Source organism: Diadema setosum, chromosome 5 (assembly GCF_964275005.1).
Source record: "Diadema setosum chromosome 5, eeDiaSeto1, whole genome shotgun sequence".
Taxonomy (NCBI): domain Eukaryota; kingdom Metazoa; phylum Echinodermata; class Echinoidea; order Diadematoida; family Diadematidae; genus Diadema; species Diadema setosum.
The window spans coordinates 28254817-28273415 of NC_092689.1; the positions used below are offsets into that span (position 1 = coordinate 28254817).

Sequence of the window (18599 nt, forward strand, 5' to 3'; positions counted from 1 at the left end):
CCTTGGATAGCAATGGTATCGCTACCGTCTAATCTGCATGCGAATGTGACTTTACATTACTTTGCATTACGCGATGTTCACGCGATGTTCTACTAAAATTACAACTGTGTTATGCCCCCATCCGTTTACGAATAATACACAAGTAGTTTCTCAGTTTCTCTTGTTCCTCAGTTGGAAAGGCACGTCACTCGTTTTCAAAGCTGCATAGCAATTTATAACTTTCGTTTAGCTCAGGTGATCAGAATACCCCATCAGTTGACAATTTAGCAGGCATCCATTTCATTGTCTTGTATTGAAGGTACAAAATAGTGTACATGCCTTACGTGTTCATTGGGGCGAACGCGGGAATCGCGGTAGCTACAAATCTCGACTCACCCCGCTTTCACAAGAGGTTTTGAGCGAATACAAGCTTACACAAAGCCATTCCAGAATCTTGTTTTCTTGTATATTAGTCCTGCATGGTTCTAACAGTTATTTTCCCCTATATATATATATATATATATATATATATATATATATATATATATATTATAGGTCAAGTAATATAACATGGCAAGTAAACCCTCCAAACATGATCAGTATAGGTTTGGTATTTTTCATTTTGATAACAGTAGTAACAAATATCCATGACAAGGGGGGTACTTGTCAAATCACAAGCGTTTAAAAACAAATACTTTCTTGAAAAAGTGTTTGTTACGGCCAATTTTGGTTCTGAACATGGGAACCATTTTCTTCAAACTCACCAGCTACAGATCTTATAAACATTAAGCAGGGAGGCGGTACTTCTAGAATTAACGCACTATAATAATTCATCTATGGGTGCGGTTTGAGAAACTTCAGTATAGCAACATCATAAACATGCGTAGACAAGCGACAAACTAATTGTCTATTATCTTTCCTCTGCATGAGCACCAAGTGTTTTCATTATTTTAAGAGAGAAAAAAAAAACACAAAATCACAAGCGTTACACTCTATTGACAGAGTGTTTGTTATGGTCAGTTTTGGTCCGGGCAATCACTATATAGATTGTAATGAACTTGAAGCCATTTTTTTTTTTTTTTAACCAACCAGTTATAGAGATCTGAGACTTGAAGCAAGGGTTATAAAACAAACTTCAGTTAACTACAGCAAAGACATAGGCATGCATATCAGCATCAAAAACCTTGAGTTACAATAATCTTGCATCCTTCCCTTGTTAAGACTATACAGAGGAGTATTAGAGTATTACAGTATTACACAGAAGAGGAAGGATTACGGGGTAATTTCAAAGTTCGCACTCTCTATTCAGTAGAGTGCTCTTCTGCGGTAAACGCGGGAGCACTAATCTCTCACCCCTCTCGTGACGTTCAGAGGAAGTTGAGGGAATGCACGTACGGGAGGTACAAAGATTGCATCCCTCACGTGTTCAATGGAGCGAACGCGGGAATCGCGGGAGCTACAAAATAATATCGACTCCTCTCGTGTTCTCAGTATAGTTTCAGCGTGAATACAAGCTTATTCAAATCAATTAAAGAACATTCTTTTTTGTTACAATAGTCCTGTTACATGGCCACATTTTTTGGGGATTGTCGTACCAGAAAATAATGTAATACTGTATTCTTCAAATCCACAAGCTCCGGTTCTTAATAGAATATAAACTTTGTTACTATAAATGTTTCTTTTGGACAAGCGACAAACTAACTGTCTTTCTCTGTCTTTTTTATGCATTAGCACCACAATATGTTTTCAATATTCGAGGAAAAATCACAAGCGTTGCAATCAACCAATGATTTCTTGACAGTATGACTGATATTGGTTAAGGTAATCAGTATAGGCTCCCTAGTTAGTAATGAACAAGGGAACCATTTTCTTCAAACTCACCAACTATAGAGATTTATAGACATGCAGCAGGGAGGCGGAACGGCAGAATTAACGCACTATAATCTATGGGTATATATATTTGACAAACTTCAGTTCACGTATATCATAACAACACTCGTCAAGCATAAGAGTAAGCCTATTTTCTATTATTTCTGGAGTGAAATAATCTCGCATCTTTTGCTTGAAGACTAGTACAGTATTATACAGAAAAGGAAGGATTACGGGGTAATTTCAAAGTTCGCGCTCTCAATAACTCGGTGGAGAGCGCTTCTGCGGTAAACGCGGGAGCACTAATCTCTCACCCCTCTCGTGACGTTCAGAGGAAGTTGAGGGAATACGCGGGAGGCACAAAAGCTTGCATGCCTTCCGTGTTCATTGGAGCGTACGCGGGAATCGCGGGAGCTACAATTTAATCTCGACTCCTCCCGTGTTCACAGGAGGTTTTGAGCGAATACAAGCTTACACAAATCCAATCGAGAATTTTATTTTGCTTGTACATTGGTCCTGCATGGTTCTTACAACCATTCTTTTCCCGGAAACCTTTTTTTTTTTTTTTTTTTTTATAGTACATGTAATATAACATCGCAAATAAATCCCCAAAAACATGACAAGTAGGTTTTGTATTCATTTTGATAACAGTAATTGTAACAAAAATGCGTGGTTGGAGGAAAACTCGTCAAATCTTACAGTATTCAGCATTCACTTTCAAAACAAACAAACAAATGCGCTAGCCTTTTGAACCGTACTCACATTATACACAAGTTATCTAATCAGTCTTTTTCTGTTCTTCTTCTTCTTCTACTACTTCTTCTTCTTACTGTTATTATTAGTATCATCACAATAACTTTGTTACTATAACCTTTATAATTTTCTTTTGGACACGCGAAAAACTGTTTTTCTCTTTCTTTCCTCTGCATGAGCACCAAGTGTTTTCATTATTCAAGAGAAAAAATAAACAAAATCACAAGCTTTGCACTCAATCTACTTTCTTAGCAGGGTATTTGTTATGGCCAATTTTGGTCCTGTATCACGAGGTAGTAGTGAACAGGGAACCATTTCCTTCAAACCCACGAGCTAGAGATCATACATGAAGCGGGGAGGCGGAACTGCTTGAAATAACGCACTATAATCTATGGGTATACGATTATTATTATTATTTTTTTTTAGAAACTTCAGTATACTATAGCAACGACTGCCCTAGTAATGCTTATCAGCATCAAAGCAGGCCTATTTCCTATTATTTCTGGAGTTACAATAATGTCGCATCTTTCCCTTGTTTAAATACCGAACAGAGGAGGAGGGATTACGGGGTAATTTCAAAGTTCGCGCTCTCAATAACTCGGTGGAGAGCGCTTCTGCGGTAAACGCGGGAGCACTAATCTCTCACCCCTCTCGTGACGTTCAGAGGAAGTTGAGGGAATACGCGGGAGGTACAAAAGCTTGCATGCCTTCCGTGTTCATTGGAGCGTACGCGGGAATCGCGGGAGTTACAAATCTCAACTCCTCCCGTGTTCACAGCAGGTTCTGAGCGAATACAACCTTACACAAATCCATTCCAGAAAATTCTTTTTTTGTTCCATTGCTCCTGCATGGTCGCATTTTTCGGGATTGTCGTCCGGAAATTTTATACTGTACTTCTTAAAATACACCAGCTCCGGTTCTTAATGAAATATAATCAGAAATAAATATAATAAATGAGAGAAGGATATTATTCAGAGCGGTGAAGGTTCAGGAGTGGGTTTCTTCAGTTTGTCTCCCTCTACAAATTAAATTTGTTAAGATCGCAAGTGTTGATCTGTAAGTTAACAAACATGTCGAGAAACAAAAATAAATAGAATGTATACATTTTTTTTCGGAAACGTTGTTTATAGTAATAAGAGATGACAAATAAACCCCTCGAAACATCACAAGGTCTTTATTTGTATTTTTTTTTCATTTTGATAACAGTAAAGTAACGAAAATCCATGGTAAGAGAGAAACTTATCAAATCACTCAGTAATAGTGTTCAGCGTTCACCCGATAAACAAACAAAGAAATGCGTTCACCTTCTGAACTGCGTTTACATATTATTTACACCCGTTACCTTGTAATCAGTCTCTTTCTATTCTACTTCTGCTATACTTATTACTGTCATTATTCGTATTATCATAACAACTTTGTAACTATAACCTCTCTATAATTTTCTTTTGGACAAGCAACAAACCAACGTATCTTTCTTCTGCATGAGCACCACGTGTTTTCATTATTCAAGAGAAAAAAAAAAATCACAAGCGTTGCACTCAATCAATACTTTCTTGACAGAGTATTTGTTATGGCCGATTTTGGTCCGGGTCATCAGTAATGAACATGGAAACCATTTTTTTCAAACTCACCAACATAAGATCTCATAGACATGAAGCAGAGAGGCGGAACTGCTTGAATTAATGCACTATAATATGGGCATACGGTTATATTTACTTGAGAAACTTTAGTATACTATATAGCAACGACTGTACTAGACTTGCATATCAGCATCAAAAGTATGTAGGTCCATTTTCTATTATTTCTGGAGTTAAATAATCTCGCATCTTGTACTTGTTAAGACTATTATACAGAGGAGGAGGGATTACGGGGTAATTTCAGAGTTCGCGCTCTCTATTCAGTAGAGTGCCCTTCTGCGGTAAACGCGGGAGCACTAATCTCTCACCCCTCTCGTGACGTTCAGAGGAAGTTGAGGGAATACGCGGGAGATACAAAAGCTTGCATGCCTTCGACGTGTTCACTGGAGCGTATATAATACACGGGAATCGCGGGAGCTACAAATCTCGACATCTCCCGTGTTCACAGGAGGTTCAGCGTGAATGCAAGCTTACACAAATTAATTCCAGAGCATACTTTTTTGTTACATTGGTCCTGCATGGCCACATTTTTTGCGATTGTCGTACCAGAAATGTTATACTGTATACTTCTTTAAATCCACAAGCTCCGGTTCTTAATAAAATAATAAATAATCAAATATAAAATTTTATACAATGTATATATTTTTTTTTGGAAACGTTGTTTATAGTTATAAAAGGTGGCAAATTAATCCCTCGAAACATCACAAGTCTTTGTTTCTATTTTTTAGTTTGATAACAGTATAACAAAAATCCATGGTATGGAGGAAAACTTGGATATCAAATCACTCAGCAATATTATTCAGCGTTCACCCAATAAACAAAATAACATGCTTTCACCTTTTGAACTGTATATACTTACATAGATTTACACCCGTTATCTAAGCAATCTTTCTCCGTTCTCTTAATTCTTCTACTTGTTACTGTCATTATTAGTAGTATCATAACAACTTTGTTACTTATATAACCTCTATAATTTTCTTTTGGACAAGCTACAAACTAACTGTCTTCCTCTATCTTTCCTCTGCATGAGGACCACGTGTTTTCATTATTCAAGAGGAAAATAATCACAAGCGTTGCACTTAACCAATACTTTCTTGACAGGGAATTTTTTATGGCCGATTTTGGACCGGGTCATCAGTAATGAACATGGGAACCATTTTCTTCAAAGTCACCAGCTATATGAGATCTTACAGACATGAAGTATAGGGAGGCGGAACTGTTAGAATTAACGCATATTTATTGAGAAACTTCAGTACATTATAGCAACGACTGTATACTAGTCTTGCATAATAAACAGCATAGAAGCTGGTAGGCCTATATTTTTTTATTTCTGGAGTTAAACTTAATAATCTCGCATCTTTTACTTGTTAAGACTATTATACAGAAGAGGAGGGCTTACGGGGTAATTTCAAAGTTCGCGCTCTCTATTCGGTGGAGAGCGCTTCTGCGGTAACTGCGGGAGCACTAATCTCTCACCCCTCTCGTGATGTTCAGAGGAAGTTGAGGGAATACGCGGGAGATACAAAAACGTGCATCCCTTTCGTGTTCATTGGAGCGTACGCGGGAATCGCGGGAGCTACTTAATCTCGACTCCTTCCGTGTTCACAGCAGGTTCAGCGTGAATACAAGCTTACACAAATCCATTTCAGAATATTTTTGTTTGTTACACTGGTCCTGCTTGGCCACAATTTTCAGGATTGTCGTACCGGAAATTTTATACTGTATACTTTTTCAAATCCACGAGCTCTGGTTCATAATCAAATATACAATTTTCTTTTTTTCGTACACGTTTTTTTTTTCTTATATAGTAATACCAGATGGCAAATAAATCCCTCAAAACATTACAAGTCTTTATTAGTATTATTAATTTTGATAACAGCATTAACAAAAATCCATGGTAAAAGGGAAATTTATCAAATCATTAGAGTATTCAGCATTCACCTTAAAAAACAAACAAAATCAGCATGCGTTCACCTTTCGTACTGTACTCACATATCGACACCCATCATTTAAATCAATCTTTTTCTGTTCTTCGTCTTCTACTTGTTATACTGTCATTATTACTACTATCATAATAACTTTGTTACTGTAACCACTATAATTTTCTTTTAGACAAGCAACAAACTAACTGTCTTTATCTATCTATCCTCTGCATGAGCACCACGTGTTTTCATTATTTAAAGAAAAAAAATAATATCAAAATCACAAGCGTTGCCCTCTATCTACTTTCTTGACAGAGTATTTGTTATGGCCAATTTTGGTCATGGCCATCACTAGATAGTAATGAACTTGGAACCATTTTCTTCAAACACGCACCAGCTAGAGATCTAGACGTAAAGCAGGGAGGCGGAATTGCTTGAATTAACGCACTGATAAATCTATGGGTATGTTATACGGTTACATTTGAGAAACTTAAAGTTTACAATAGCAACGACTGTACTAGACGTGCATATCAGCATCAAAGTAGGCCTGTATTTATTGAGTTACAATAACCTCGCATCTTTCCCTTGTTTAAATACTAAACAGAGGAGGAGGGATTACGGGGTAATTTCAAAGTTCGCACTCTCTATTCAGTAGAGTGCTCTTCTGCGGTAAACGCGAGAGCACTAATCTCTCACCCCTCTCGTGACGTTCAGAGGAAGTTGAGGGAATACGCGGGAGGTACAAAAGCTTGCATGGCTTCCGTGTTTGTTGGGGCGAACGCGGGAATCGCGGGAGCTACAAATTTCAACTCCCCTGCGTGTTCACGGGAGGTTCTGAGCGAATACACTATAGTCAGAGGTAAAATCGCAACTTGTCAAATCATTATGAAGATATTTAATATTCACAAATGCGTTTACTTTTCGAATTGTATTACATCGTCTGTGTCTATACTCTTTGCCTCCTCTTGTAATCATAATTTTTGTCTCCTCTGATTTTGCAAGGGGTCTGTGCCGTCCATTTACTCACTTCACTAATTCCAACAATCATTTATGTCATTATCATCATGACATCATAATTTTCTTTTAGCTCTATAATTTCCTTACGGATATTTCTAAGCGATACGACAGTTAGCTCTATTTTTCGTATGAGCACGGTATAGTTCCCCTTTCATATATAAAAAGCAAGCAAATAAACAGCGCGCCGCGGGGCGCTTAAATTGTCGATCGCGTGTGCCAGCTGTTGTGATCGCATTTTTCTCGATAGGTTGAGAGTATCAAATGACATTTCGGGGAATACACGTTCTTTATAGGGGCAACACGTGTTTTCATGGTTCTCTGCTAAACTTTTCTCTGACGTTCGTGGCATGAAGTTACGGCAAAAAAAAAAAAAATAAAAATAAAAAAATCTTTCTCGTACGTTGCCTTACGCTGCGACAGGGAACAGCCGATACGAAATAGCACATGCTTTAATTAGCTCATGCGATACCAGAAACACATGGAAGACAACATTTTGTTTATTTATTTATTTTATTATTATTATTTTTTTTTGTGTGTGTGGGTACTGATGCCAACCAATCGACTTGGCGGTCACACAGCACGGTCGGAGAACTAGAGGTGAGACGTGACACGAGCTAGGTGCGTCAGTTAACAGTGGGCCTACTTTACGTACCTACACTCACAGGAATACTACTAGGCTGTTTATCGCGAAAATTGCGCATCGTGCCGTTTTCATGGGACTGACTGGAAATCAATTCGACGTTCTGCATTTGTCATGTTGCATTGATTCTTGCCGTTCGATGCCTCCTCGGGAATCGCACGAAATGAGAAGGTAACGATATTGTACCGTTGCGTTCGTGGTCCAATGCGAATGTCTTCTAGTCTTTAATGATATGTTGCATAAATTTTACTTGTGTTTTGCTGGGATTAATTCCACATTTGTTTCAATACCCCTATATGTACTGTGATTTCAATACGCCACTCGTAATGTTCACATGTGCACATTGCGTCGTCAGGAACATTACAGCACTACAAGCACAACGTTGAATCGCGCGCTGCTAAGCTAGCTGTGCTGTGTGCGAGCATGCTGCAATCGCGATCGTACAACTCGCACTGAACTGGAGTCTCGCTCGTGTGGGCGGGAGTTCCCTGTACTGTGTGCGGTATTGTCGCGATTTTTGGCGCCGCACACATCGTTCACGGACTTGCGAAAATTCTGCATGACAGAGCGCGGGAGTACGCGGGAGGACGCGGGCATACGCGGTAATCGCGGGAGTGACACGGACCCCCACAGGTTACCGCGAGCGGGACTGTATCACATTTGATGCATAATGTGTAGGTCTGCTGTATCACAAAACATCCTAGCATATAAAATTTTCGCAATAAAATTAAAGCCTAAAATGTAAGGAGATATCAGTGTTTTTCTCAATAAACCGTAACTGTAGACGGTTTAGTCTTGAAATATTTTTTATTATAACTATTGTTCACATCTTGTGTATTTAACAACACTCACATCGATTATACGGATTCAAATTTTTACAGTGGTTGTTTCTATCCCTAACTCACATTTAGAACTATTTTGAAGCACTAATGCTAGATTTTTGTCTCAACTGCAAATGGTAAATTATGCCTTTAAGACATCAGTTCAAGCTATTTCACACAAAATCTGCATTTGATACCACGAGCAGAATGGAGAATGCAGAATATGGACATCTGCTGATTGACTAATTTTTTCATTGCATTTTTCTTTTTATATACATTATATTAGTTACTGCTATATTTTTCAACAATGCCAACCACATGCATGACAAATAAGTAAAATGGTCTATCCCGATCCAGCGTACCAGATGGCTGTAGCTGTGGCCTACATGTATGAAGATACAATACACCCTATTCACTAACCTGTTTAACACTAGTTCCGTTTAGACTGTAAACACCATATATTTTAATTTAGTGAGTCCAAATATTTCGCGAATCGGGACTTCCTGACGATTTTGTGATATGTTAAATTCGCGATCGTTGAGCACTGTACCGAACGGAGAAATGTACATTTATACGTGTGCGTCACATATTGAGATCAGAGTCATTATTTTCGCGTGGCTTTAACTTCGCAAATAGCACCTGACTAGCGAAATTCATGAAAATAAAAACCCCGGCGAAATATTTGGCATAAACAGTATTCAGGCAGGTGTCTGGGGGAAATGCGTATTATAGCAAAATCAGTTTGTCCTCAGCGGGTTAACAGGGTATTATAGTCTGGTATGGATCACTCAAATCAGAGCAGATGCAACATTGTCGCTTGATATTAAAATCACATGGAAGAGTGCATAGTTTGAAAACCCAAAATCTGCAGTAGTCTTCACTGTATGCTGTATTATATTTTCTAAGACAGTTTCATACTGTACTTCACACAGATTTACTAATACAGTGTGAGTGTAGTGTAGTGTAGTGTAGTGTAGTTTATTGTTCAAGCCATTGTGTGTGTTGTGTTTCCTTGGCAAACAATATCCCAGGTGGCAATGACAAAAGGAAGAAGAAAATCACATCTATGAATTATACTGATGTAATGCATAATGACAGAGGATTATCTTTATTACAGCTTGAAGAAATAAGAGAACTCCATGTAACAGATAAACCTTTTTTATGCCTCCGCCACGAAGTGATGCGGGAGGCATTATTTCTTTTTGTCTTGAGCAATGCAATGCACTCGGGCACAACTGTTAACTTTTTTTCTTGGTGGCCTGTTTGGGCCACTGAACCTTTGAATTTGAAATTTTGGTGGCCTGAAGTAAAAGGAAATATAAAATTAATTTTGAACAAAAGATGCAAATAGAAACCAATTCTGGCAAAAACATAATCAGCCTGATGGAGATAACTATTTCTTTGTTGGGCTGTTGCAATATTGATTTGAGGCTGTGAAAATTGTCAGAGGATGTTGTGAAATAAAATAAAAAAATCTGTCTTGAAAATATGTGGATTAAGTTGCACATCTAGATCTCCTTTCAAAAATATCAAATTGCTCCTTGGTCCATTCCTGACCATCCTATTTTTGTTTGTATTAGATCTACAAGAAGTTGCAGAAAGTATAACAGGCAATCAGAAAATGAATCAGCACATGCAAGCAAAAATGTAAGCTCCTTGGTAGAGATAAAGTGAAAGGGTGAATTGGTGCCTCACTAATGTGATTCATAGACTCAATTCATACTGTAAGTTGTCGAGTACAGAATAAGATCGCATCGAGAGTATAGTATTCTCTCTGTAATTTTGTATTGATATGAGAATGTTTCTTTTAGCACAAAGTGATGTGCATGACTTGATAAAGTATTTCTGTTTTGTGTGAGTTACCCTGACCGTTTGAATCTGTGAGCTTTCGCCAACTGACATGAGTTTTTTTTTTCATCTTTATTTATTGCAGAAAATTGTTCGTTGGAGGCCTTGCGTGGGACACAACAAATGGTAAGCAAAATTTTATTTTATTTTATTTTTTTGAAACGCTCATTCCCTTCAATTCTGGCTTCTTACAGACCACTTTTATTTAAGTTACATTCATGTCCTTAACCAAGTATGAGAGAAGGAAATAAGTAGGGACTAGTATCAGGCATGCATACTTTCATTGCATTAAGATTAGCAGCACAATGTCAAAGTGGGTAATGTGTTTGTTTGTTTGTTTTTTAAATCATTACTGGTAAAATAGATAAAATAGAAGGGATCAGTTGATATGGCAATAGAAGTGGACAGTGACAGTGGATTGCCATGGTAACATCACATACCCCGAAAATCAAGTGAAAGACTTGCAGTTTGAACTATTGTAAGTTTTTCAGTAATTCACAAGAAAATGAATGCACATGAAAAACTCCTTGTAAAGATGCACAAGATGTATTTATCAAGAGTAATGGAAACTATGTTACCATGATAAGAATGCAATAAGGCCCCCATATTACAGTGTAAAAGGTCTTGCAGACTGAAAGTTGTGTCCAGTGTTTATGTGTTATTGAAGAAATTTTGCACACATGGTGAATGTATTGTCAAGTTGTGCATTGTCATGATAACAATACATTTTGGTCCCAAAGGAAAGAGCCTTGCAGATTGAATTTCTTCTCCATAAGAAATTTTGCACTTGTGGTGATTGTAATTGTGATGTAAAGTTGTACAAGACATATTTCTGAAGAGGAGCAGAGGTACGGTACTCTGGCTTTTGTAATAGCACATTATGGCCCTCCAGTTCAGAAAAAAAGGCCAAAGCTGATGCAAATTTTTCAGTTTTTAAATGGTTCAGAAGAAATTAGGCGCACATTTGATGTCTTTATACCAATACTGTACGAGCTGAAATTTTCGCGTACAGATATTTTCACGAATTGCAACTTGGAGGACATTTTCGCGTGTTGTTAATTTCGCGGCTGCGAGGGTGTAACTGACTTTAGTTATTCGCGCATTGTTATTTTCGCGGTTCAAAAGCGATTCGTGAAATTCGAGGAAATAAAACCACCGCGAAAATTTCAGCTCGTACAGTATTGTAATTATTTACAGAAAATATTTACAGAAAAACTGTTTGTTATTCTCTGGAGTCTACCAGTATAGAAGTGCTAGGTGGGGGTAATGGTCGACTTCAGTGATATTTCTTGTTGTAATTGTGAACTGCTCATGAAAGCAAATAGCAGATGGCCCTTTGTTTTTGCCACATTGGACTGAAATTCGTTGGGCACTAAGGCCCCGTTTACAGTGAGTGAAAAGTTTGTAAAAAGATGAAAATGAATTAAGTATGGGCTATGGAAATTTTGCCTTTAAAGAATTGTTTTTTTCAATATGTAAATGTAGACAAAAATTATTTTGTTGAGTTTCTTTGCATTTTCTGTATCACAGACAGCCTGAAGAAGTACTTCTCAGCGTTTGGAGATGTTGTGGATTGCGACATAAAGAAAGACCCGATGACCCAAAAGCCACGAGGCTTTGGGTTCGTCCTGTTCTCAAGCAAAGACTCTGTCTCAAAAGTAAGTGCACTACTGCTGATGTATGCATTATATGTTGTATGCTGCCACATGGTAGGACATTTTGTTAGCCTTGGGGAGGACACAAGCCAAGAAGCATTCAAGTGGGCATTACATATCCCTGCTCCAGACCAGCTGCCAGTGACAAGAGCTCAACACTATAAGGGGGTATGTCCTGATATGGTACCTAATTGTAGACTTGATAAGATAATGCTGAGCTCCCTTGTAACACTGATACTGAGCCTCTGCAAACTGCAATGAATTGTGGGTGCAGACTATGTTGCCAGGCCACCTCTTGTATCTCAATAACGATGAACATCAAGGGACAGTCTTATTATGTGATTCAGGTTGACAATGCCAGGTTTTAAATTTGCTTTACAGGTCAATAAAAATGGTAAATGAGAGGGGTTTCCACATGTGCTTGCATGCAGAAAAAAAAAAAATCACACGCATTAATGTGAAAATGATGAAAAGAGTGCTCTCAGGATAATGACTTTTAAAAGATGACACAATTTGTTTACCTTGAAGAGGGGAGCATAAATTGCCAGTTTTTCTGAGTGTGTCTAAGTTACGTAAGACACACGTTTTTGTGGTGTCCTTTGCAATAACTTTCAAAAGATTATTTATCTCCTGGGAGCGTATGACTTTGTACATTCTGTCTGTATGTTAAAATAAAATTGAACAAAATCGCCCTCCCCGAACAAACAACAGGCAACTGGTAAAAGTATGTAGTCTCAGACTTGAGGTAAGGTTGTAGAAGGTTGGTAAAGGAGGTATGATTGTAATTACCAATGAATGGATGAAATGCCGTCAAGCCATAGTCCTATGCTATCACTTCTCTTAGAATTGTAACTACATCATGTAACCCAGAAATTTTAATTCAAATTCAAAGGCCTATCTCAATATAGGGGCTGGATACCGTCAGACCAGAAATGTTCACTTGCATTGTATTTTGATTTTGCGAACTTTGCGATAGCAAAGATTTGCGAAATTAAAATGCCGGTGGCAATTCGCGACAATTTCATGCCGAGAAAATATCTTGCTTACAGTATGTTGTCATTGGTTCAAACAATGTGAAGAAATGTTCAATCACAGTCTCTTTGACTGAGAATAATCTGTCCTGATAGTAACTGATAATAATATGTGCTTTTATCTTATGCAGGTACTTGCACAGCAAGACCACCAAGTGGATGGCAAGAGCATTGATCCCAAGCCAGCCATTGCTCTGAAGAAGCCTGAGAAGAAGAAGAAGATCTTCATTGGTGGCATTGGGCCAGAACTCAAAGATGATCAAATCGTAGAGTACTTCAGCCAGTTCGGAACAGTGAGTGTTAATTCCATTTTTGTAGTAAGGCAGTCAAATGCGGAGAGCAAAACACAATTTACATGTACAGGCGACCCCTGTTCTGACAAAGCCCCTGGGACTGGCATTTGTATTTCACTTAAGGCAAATAGCCAGTATATAAAAATCTAAAGACGACAAGTTTTGGACCAGAATTTTTACTTGAACACCTGCTTAGTTGTAAAAAAAAAAGTTGTTTTAACCATGTTGGTTAAATAACAGGAGTACACTGTATTTGTAGAAATGCTAATGTGTTGTTTGATGTCAGCTCTTTATAACCAGGCTTATCACAACTGTTAAAAACTATTGTGACAGTAGTGCCTTTGCACATCATTCCATTTTTGGACGGCATGTACCGTATGCAGAAGATGATTACGTATAAAGAAATTTTCAGTGAATCTGTCTGGTAGCACATACAACGTAAGACATTTGTCAGTTATCAATTTAAGATGCAAGGAAGACTTTGAGATTGTCGGGACCATACACAGCCATGCCATTTTTTTTTTTTTTTTTTTAACATGAACATTTGCAGAGTGTCTAGGATCAAGATGAAGAAAGATCTTACAGAATTTCATAGCTTGTTAGTGAGTCTTTTGCAAGTGATGCGATTTGTAGCACTCAGTTCAAACTGCCTTTCTTTTTGTAGGTTGTGGAGTCAGAATTCCCAGAAGACAAGAACACAAAGAGGAGGTTTGGCTTTGGATTTGTCACCTACGAAACATCTGATGAAGCACAAGCAGCACAAGCCAAGAGGTTTCACCACATTGGATCGAGGGTAAGAGTGTTAAGTTATGATTTTTATACCAGGTTTGAAGCATGTAGAATCTTTTGAGACGTGTGCATCATCAAAACTGTCTGTATACTTACACTAGTAACACATTGTTTTTCTCTTCTTTTTTTTTTTTTTTTTTTTTGGGGGGGGGGGGGTATATCAATAGTAAACGTATTTCACCAGAGGCTAGCTTCCAAAGTGCCCATTCTTGATATGAAAAATATTTGATATTTTGTCGAACTGCTGTGCATGTGTAAAGTGTAACAAGGCACGGGCTTGATTTTATAGGGAAAATATGTAACCTTGCATCACAAAACCAACAAAAAGTTGCCAGACATGGATTTTTAGCGCAAGTGAGCTAATTGCGATCGCTCTTCGTCCGGCGTCCATCGTGCGTGAACTTTTTACATTTTCATCTTCTTCTTGAGAACCCCAAGACCGATTTTCACCAAACTTGGCAGGTAGCATCCCTAGGGGGATAGGATCTCAATGTCTTCAAATGGGCACCATGCCCCACCTGGGGGCCCCCAGAGGGGCCCAAACCCCCGAAAATTAAGGAATCTTCAAAAATCTTCTTCCCTAGAACCAGAAGTGATAAAGCTAAGTTAATGCTATGAGTTGGTAGATTGATGATTGTAGTTTCAAGATTGTTCTTCGCGGAATCAGGGGTGCCCTTTGCTGTGCACTTTCATCAGCATCCAGTTAACCTAATGAAGATGAATCCTGAGTATACTGCGAGTATAATGAGGCAGATGTCTGTTGGAAATGAGTGTTGTAGCAAAATCAGCCCGTTCTCAACAGGTTAATTCTTCCAAATTTTGCCTAATCGTGAGGTAGCCAACCCACTGAGGGGTTAAACAATTTGCCCTATTTCAACAGAAAGGTCCCTAGTGACACAATAGGGATTAAAGGCCTCTTGCAACAGGATGGGAATGAAAGGGATTTAGTAATCTCTATTTGCTAGTACCGAGTTTCCAAACATCTGTGCCAAGTAGCAAAGCAGGCTGTCAAGCAGATGACTAGTAGGTGAACAAAGCATGGTAAGGATTATAGGATTAAATGCAAGGTGACAGTGTCACAAAAACCCTAACCAAACAACGTTTGTTTTGTATGTCATATGTCTCAAGTACCCGCCCCCCTTTTGTTGTCATCCAGACTCCGTCATTATTCTCGTTTACCTACCACTCCTATTCTGTGATCTCTGAACATCACTCCCAAAGTAGATAAAATGTAACTTGATGTTACACGCTTACCCATTGACAATATTTATCTGTCCTCATTTACAAACAGAAAGTGGAGGTGAGTGAAGCAGTGTCAAGAGAAGAAAGGCAACATCAGAAGTCAATGAGAGGCGGTATGATGCACCGAAGAGGACGAGGAGGTGAGATCTGGTATTTTCGTTGCTCTTAATATTTTTACTTATCTCTGAATGTAGGGCCACTACCTCTGAACATGCTTCACCTCTGAACATGCTTCATCGCTGAATAGGATCACTCGTGAAAGAAAAAAATGATGACTTTTATTGATGCCATCAAAGGGGCAGACGAGCAAGTTTTTTCTAAAGTTAATTTTGAAAATAAAGAATATTGTGAGACTTTGAACTGGCAAGTCATCTTGTGTTTGGACCTAGAAATCATCTGGGCACAATTTGCAAGAAACTTTGTATAATTTATTTCAATGCAAAAGTATTGCTGAAAAGCCTTGCATTTGATTTCATACACAAATGTCAAATAAACTGCAACTTTGCATTTGATTGTCATCAAACACGTAGTTGCGTATGATTCATTATAGTCAAGAAAGCTGCCAACATTGTAGCAAAATGGGCATAGTCGCTACGAGTGAGCTGATATTTATTCAGCAGAACGTTTTATCATATTGTGTAAATAAATTCAGTAGCTAGGAACAGTACAGATTTGCGTATTGATTCATTATAGTCAAGAAAGCTGCCAACATTGTAGCAAAATGGGCATAGTCGCTACGAGTGAGCTGATATTTATTCAGCAGAACGTTTTATCATATTGTGTAAATTAAATTCAGTAGCTAGGAACAGTACAGATTTAAATTGAAGGTCAGTTTTTATCAGCTACAGCAATCAAACAAATGTGTGTATTTACTTGGAGATAGCACAGTGTTCATAGAGATCCTAGATATGTGTTTTGCCACATTTGAGCAATGTAGACAGCTCCTGCAATAACAGCCCCCATGAAAATTGAGTCATATTTTCAGTCACAACCAGTGAAGTTGTTTTTCACTGCAGTATAGTATGTGATAATCAGACTTGTGGGGTGAAAATGTTGTAATTCACACACATCAGAAATTCAACAAAATGTGGAACGACAAGCTGCGATAAATGTGATCATGAACTCGATGCCAACGAAATCACTACAGCGTTAGATGATCATATAGTCTCACAAATTGATATCATTGTTATGTCACAGAATGTTTTGTCAGGGACTGAAGTCAGCATAAAATTGAATGTGAGTTTATCAATCGAACAACAAAATTCTGTGGATATCGAGGTAGCCTAGACTTTATTATCCTGAATCAACTTCATTTACACATGCATGTATTTGACACAGATGGCATCAGTTTACTTTTCAAGACAGTACTTGCATTTGCTGCGATTTGCAGACCAGTACAGACCACATGCTAGCTACTTATTGTGTAGGGATTGGTTTCAGCTAATTTCAGACTACTTGTCCACAATGATTAATTCTGAATGTTGAATGAGAATCAAATGCTTTTTCAGCAACAGAATGCAGGGATCAATTGCAGCTTGTGGGTGATCCTGCATTTGATGTATAGTTGCATTATATCGCAATTCAAGTTTGTAGGAACAGGGTGCTCCTCGGATAGCATTATCATAGCCTTTTGTAAAATGTCACTTTCATTTTCTTTTTTAAGGAGGGGGCATGCATACGCTGAAATATTACTTCATTTTACTCTTATTATACTTCAATTTCTTGAAGGATGCATCGTGTGTTTGATATCGATCCAGACTGTCACTTGAAGACTGTTCAAAAGGCATTCTTTAGTGCATTCAGTTGTGCGGTGTTAAGGTGTTGGTTTAGGTGCTCTGTTTATGTATGGATGCAGTAAATGCCTGTCTGTCATACAGTGTATCTTCTGACATTGCAGGAGTGAGGAACAACCAAGACTATGACTTTAGAATCAGTTGTCTGAAAATATATTTTGCTTGAGAAATTTTTTAACTGTTTGAGACTGGTTATGACTTTATCATCATCTGATATCTGGAATGTATTGATGAAATGTTGCTATAGAATTCTTCCCTTGTTGCCCAAATGAAACTATTTTGCAACACAAAGAGCTGCTTTGAGATAGGAGTGTATGTATCTCTTGGGCACTCGAGGAGGACTTGAAAAATAGAAAATGAACAGAGTAAAATTTGAAAACAAGGAAATTCATTAGGTATGGTATTGTCACAAGTGACTTTGATGATCACTGTTGTGGATTCATGTACCCTTTCATCAAGGGTGCCCAATGTTACCCATTCATTCTCATAACCGTATGTTAAAAATACAATCACTTAGTCTCTCCAAGAGTGTTATCAAACTAGGTAGAGGGTGTTCTTGTTTACATTTAAAATGAAATCTTTGCAACTGATTGACAAATTGCCCTACATCGATGTAAATAAGCACTGAATTGATCAGTCGTTCAGTAGTAGCCGTGATAAAAAATCATGGGCATACATACTCGAAATCTTGTTCAAACAAAGTAAAAATTTAGCTCCCAGAATTATAAAGTGTATGGTACAACATTTTCTTACCATGAAAACTGTTGAAGCAAGATTCTTTATGCAACAAAGTCATTTTCAAATGCCATTGATACAGAAAAAGTAAATGAGATCTGTTATAATGAAATGCGGATTGCTTGTAAAGTTATTTGGCAGAACAAAAATTTACAGGACGTCCCTGTAGGACTCCAATAGGAGTCACTTAATTCACTCCCTGTGCCACATACCATTTCCAAGAAGAACTTGTATTCTCTTGTGCACTGTACCATTGATGTAGTACAATTAATGTGCAACACATGCAGTGTGTACTGTATACGCCGAATATTTCGCGAGGTTTTTATTTTCGCCAATTTCACAAGTCGGGTGAAATTAAAGACTCACGAAAATATTGACTCTGATCCCAATGTGAATGTAACATACGCGTGTACACTTCTCCGTTCCAGTACAGGACCCCACGATCGCAAATTTAACCACTTGCGAAATTGTCAGGAATTCCCAATTTGTGAAATTTTAGACTCGCGAAATATATGGCATATACAGTAATTTGAAACTGAAGAGATCAGAGAGAGGGGAAAGACAATGAGACAAAG

At 38.0% G+C, this 18599-nt stretch overlaps 1 protein-coding gene across 4 annotated transcripts in view; it reads left to right on the forward strand.

Annotated features, from left to right (window-relative positions):
• Positions 1-18599, forward strand: part of LOC140228667 (heterogeneous nuclear ribonucleoprotein A/B-like) — a 64895-nt gene that overhangs the window by 27799 nt on the left and 18497 nt on the right. For all 4 annotated transcript variants that reach the window (XM_072308930.1, XM_072308929.1, XM_072308928.1 and 1 more), the window contains exons 2-6: positions 10572-10612; positions 12017-12144; positions 13304-13465; positions 14130-14258; positions 15546-15636. In XM_072308930.1, the coding sequence (XP_072165031.1) occupies positions 10572-10612; positions 12017-12144; positions 13304-13465; positions 14130-14258; positions 15546-15636 (551 nt within the window). The remainder of the gene's footprint in view (positions 1-10571; positions 10613-12016; positions 12145-13303; positions 13466-14129; positions 14259-15545; positions 15637-18599) is intronic.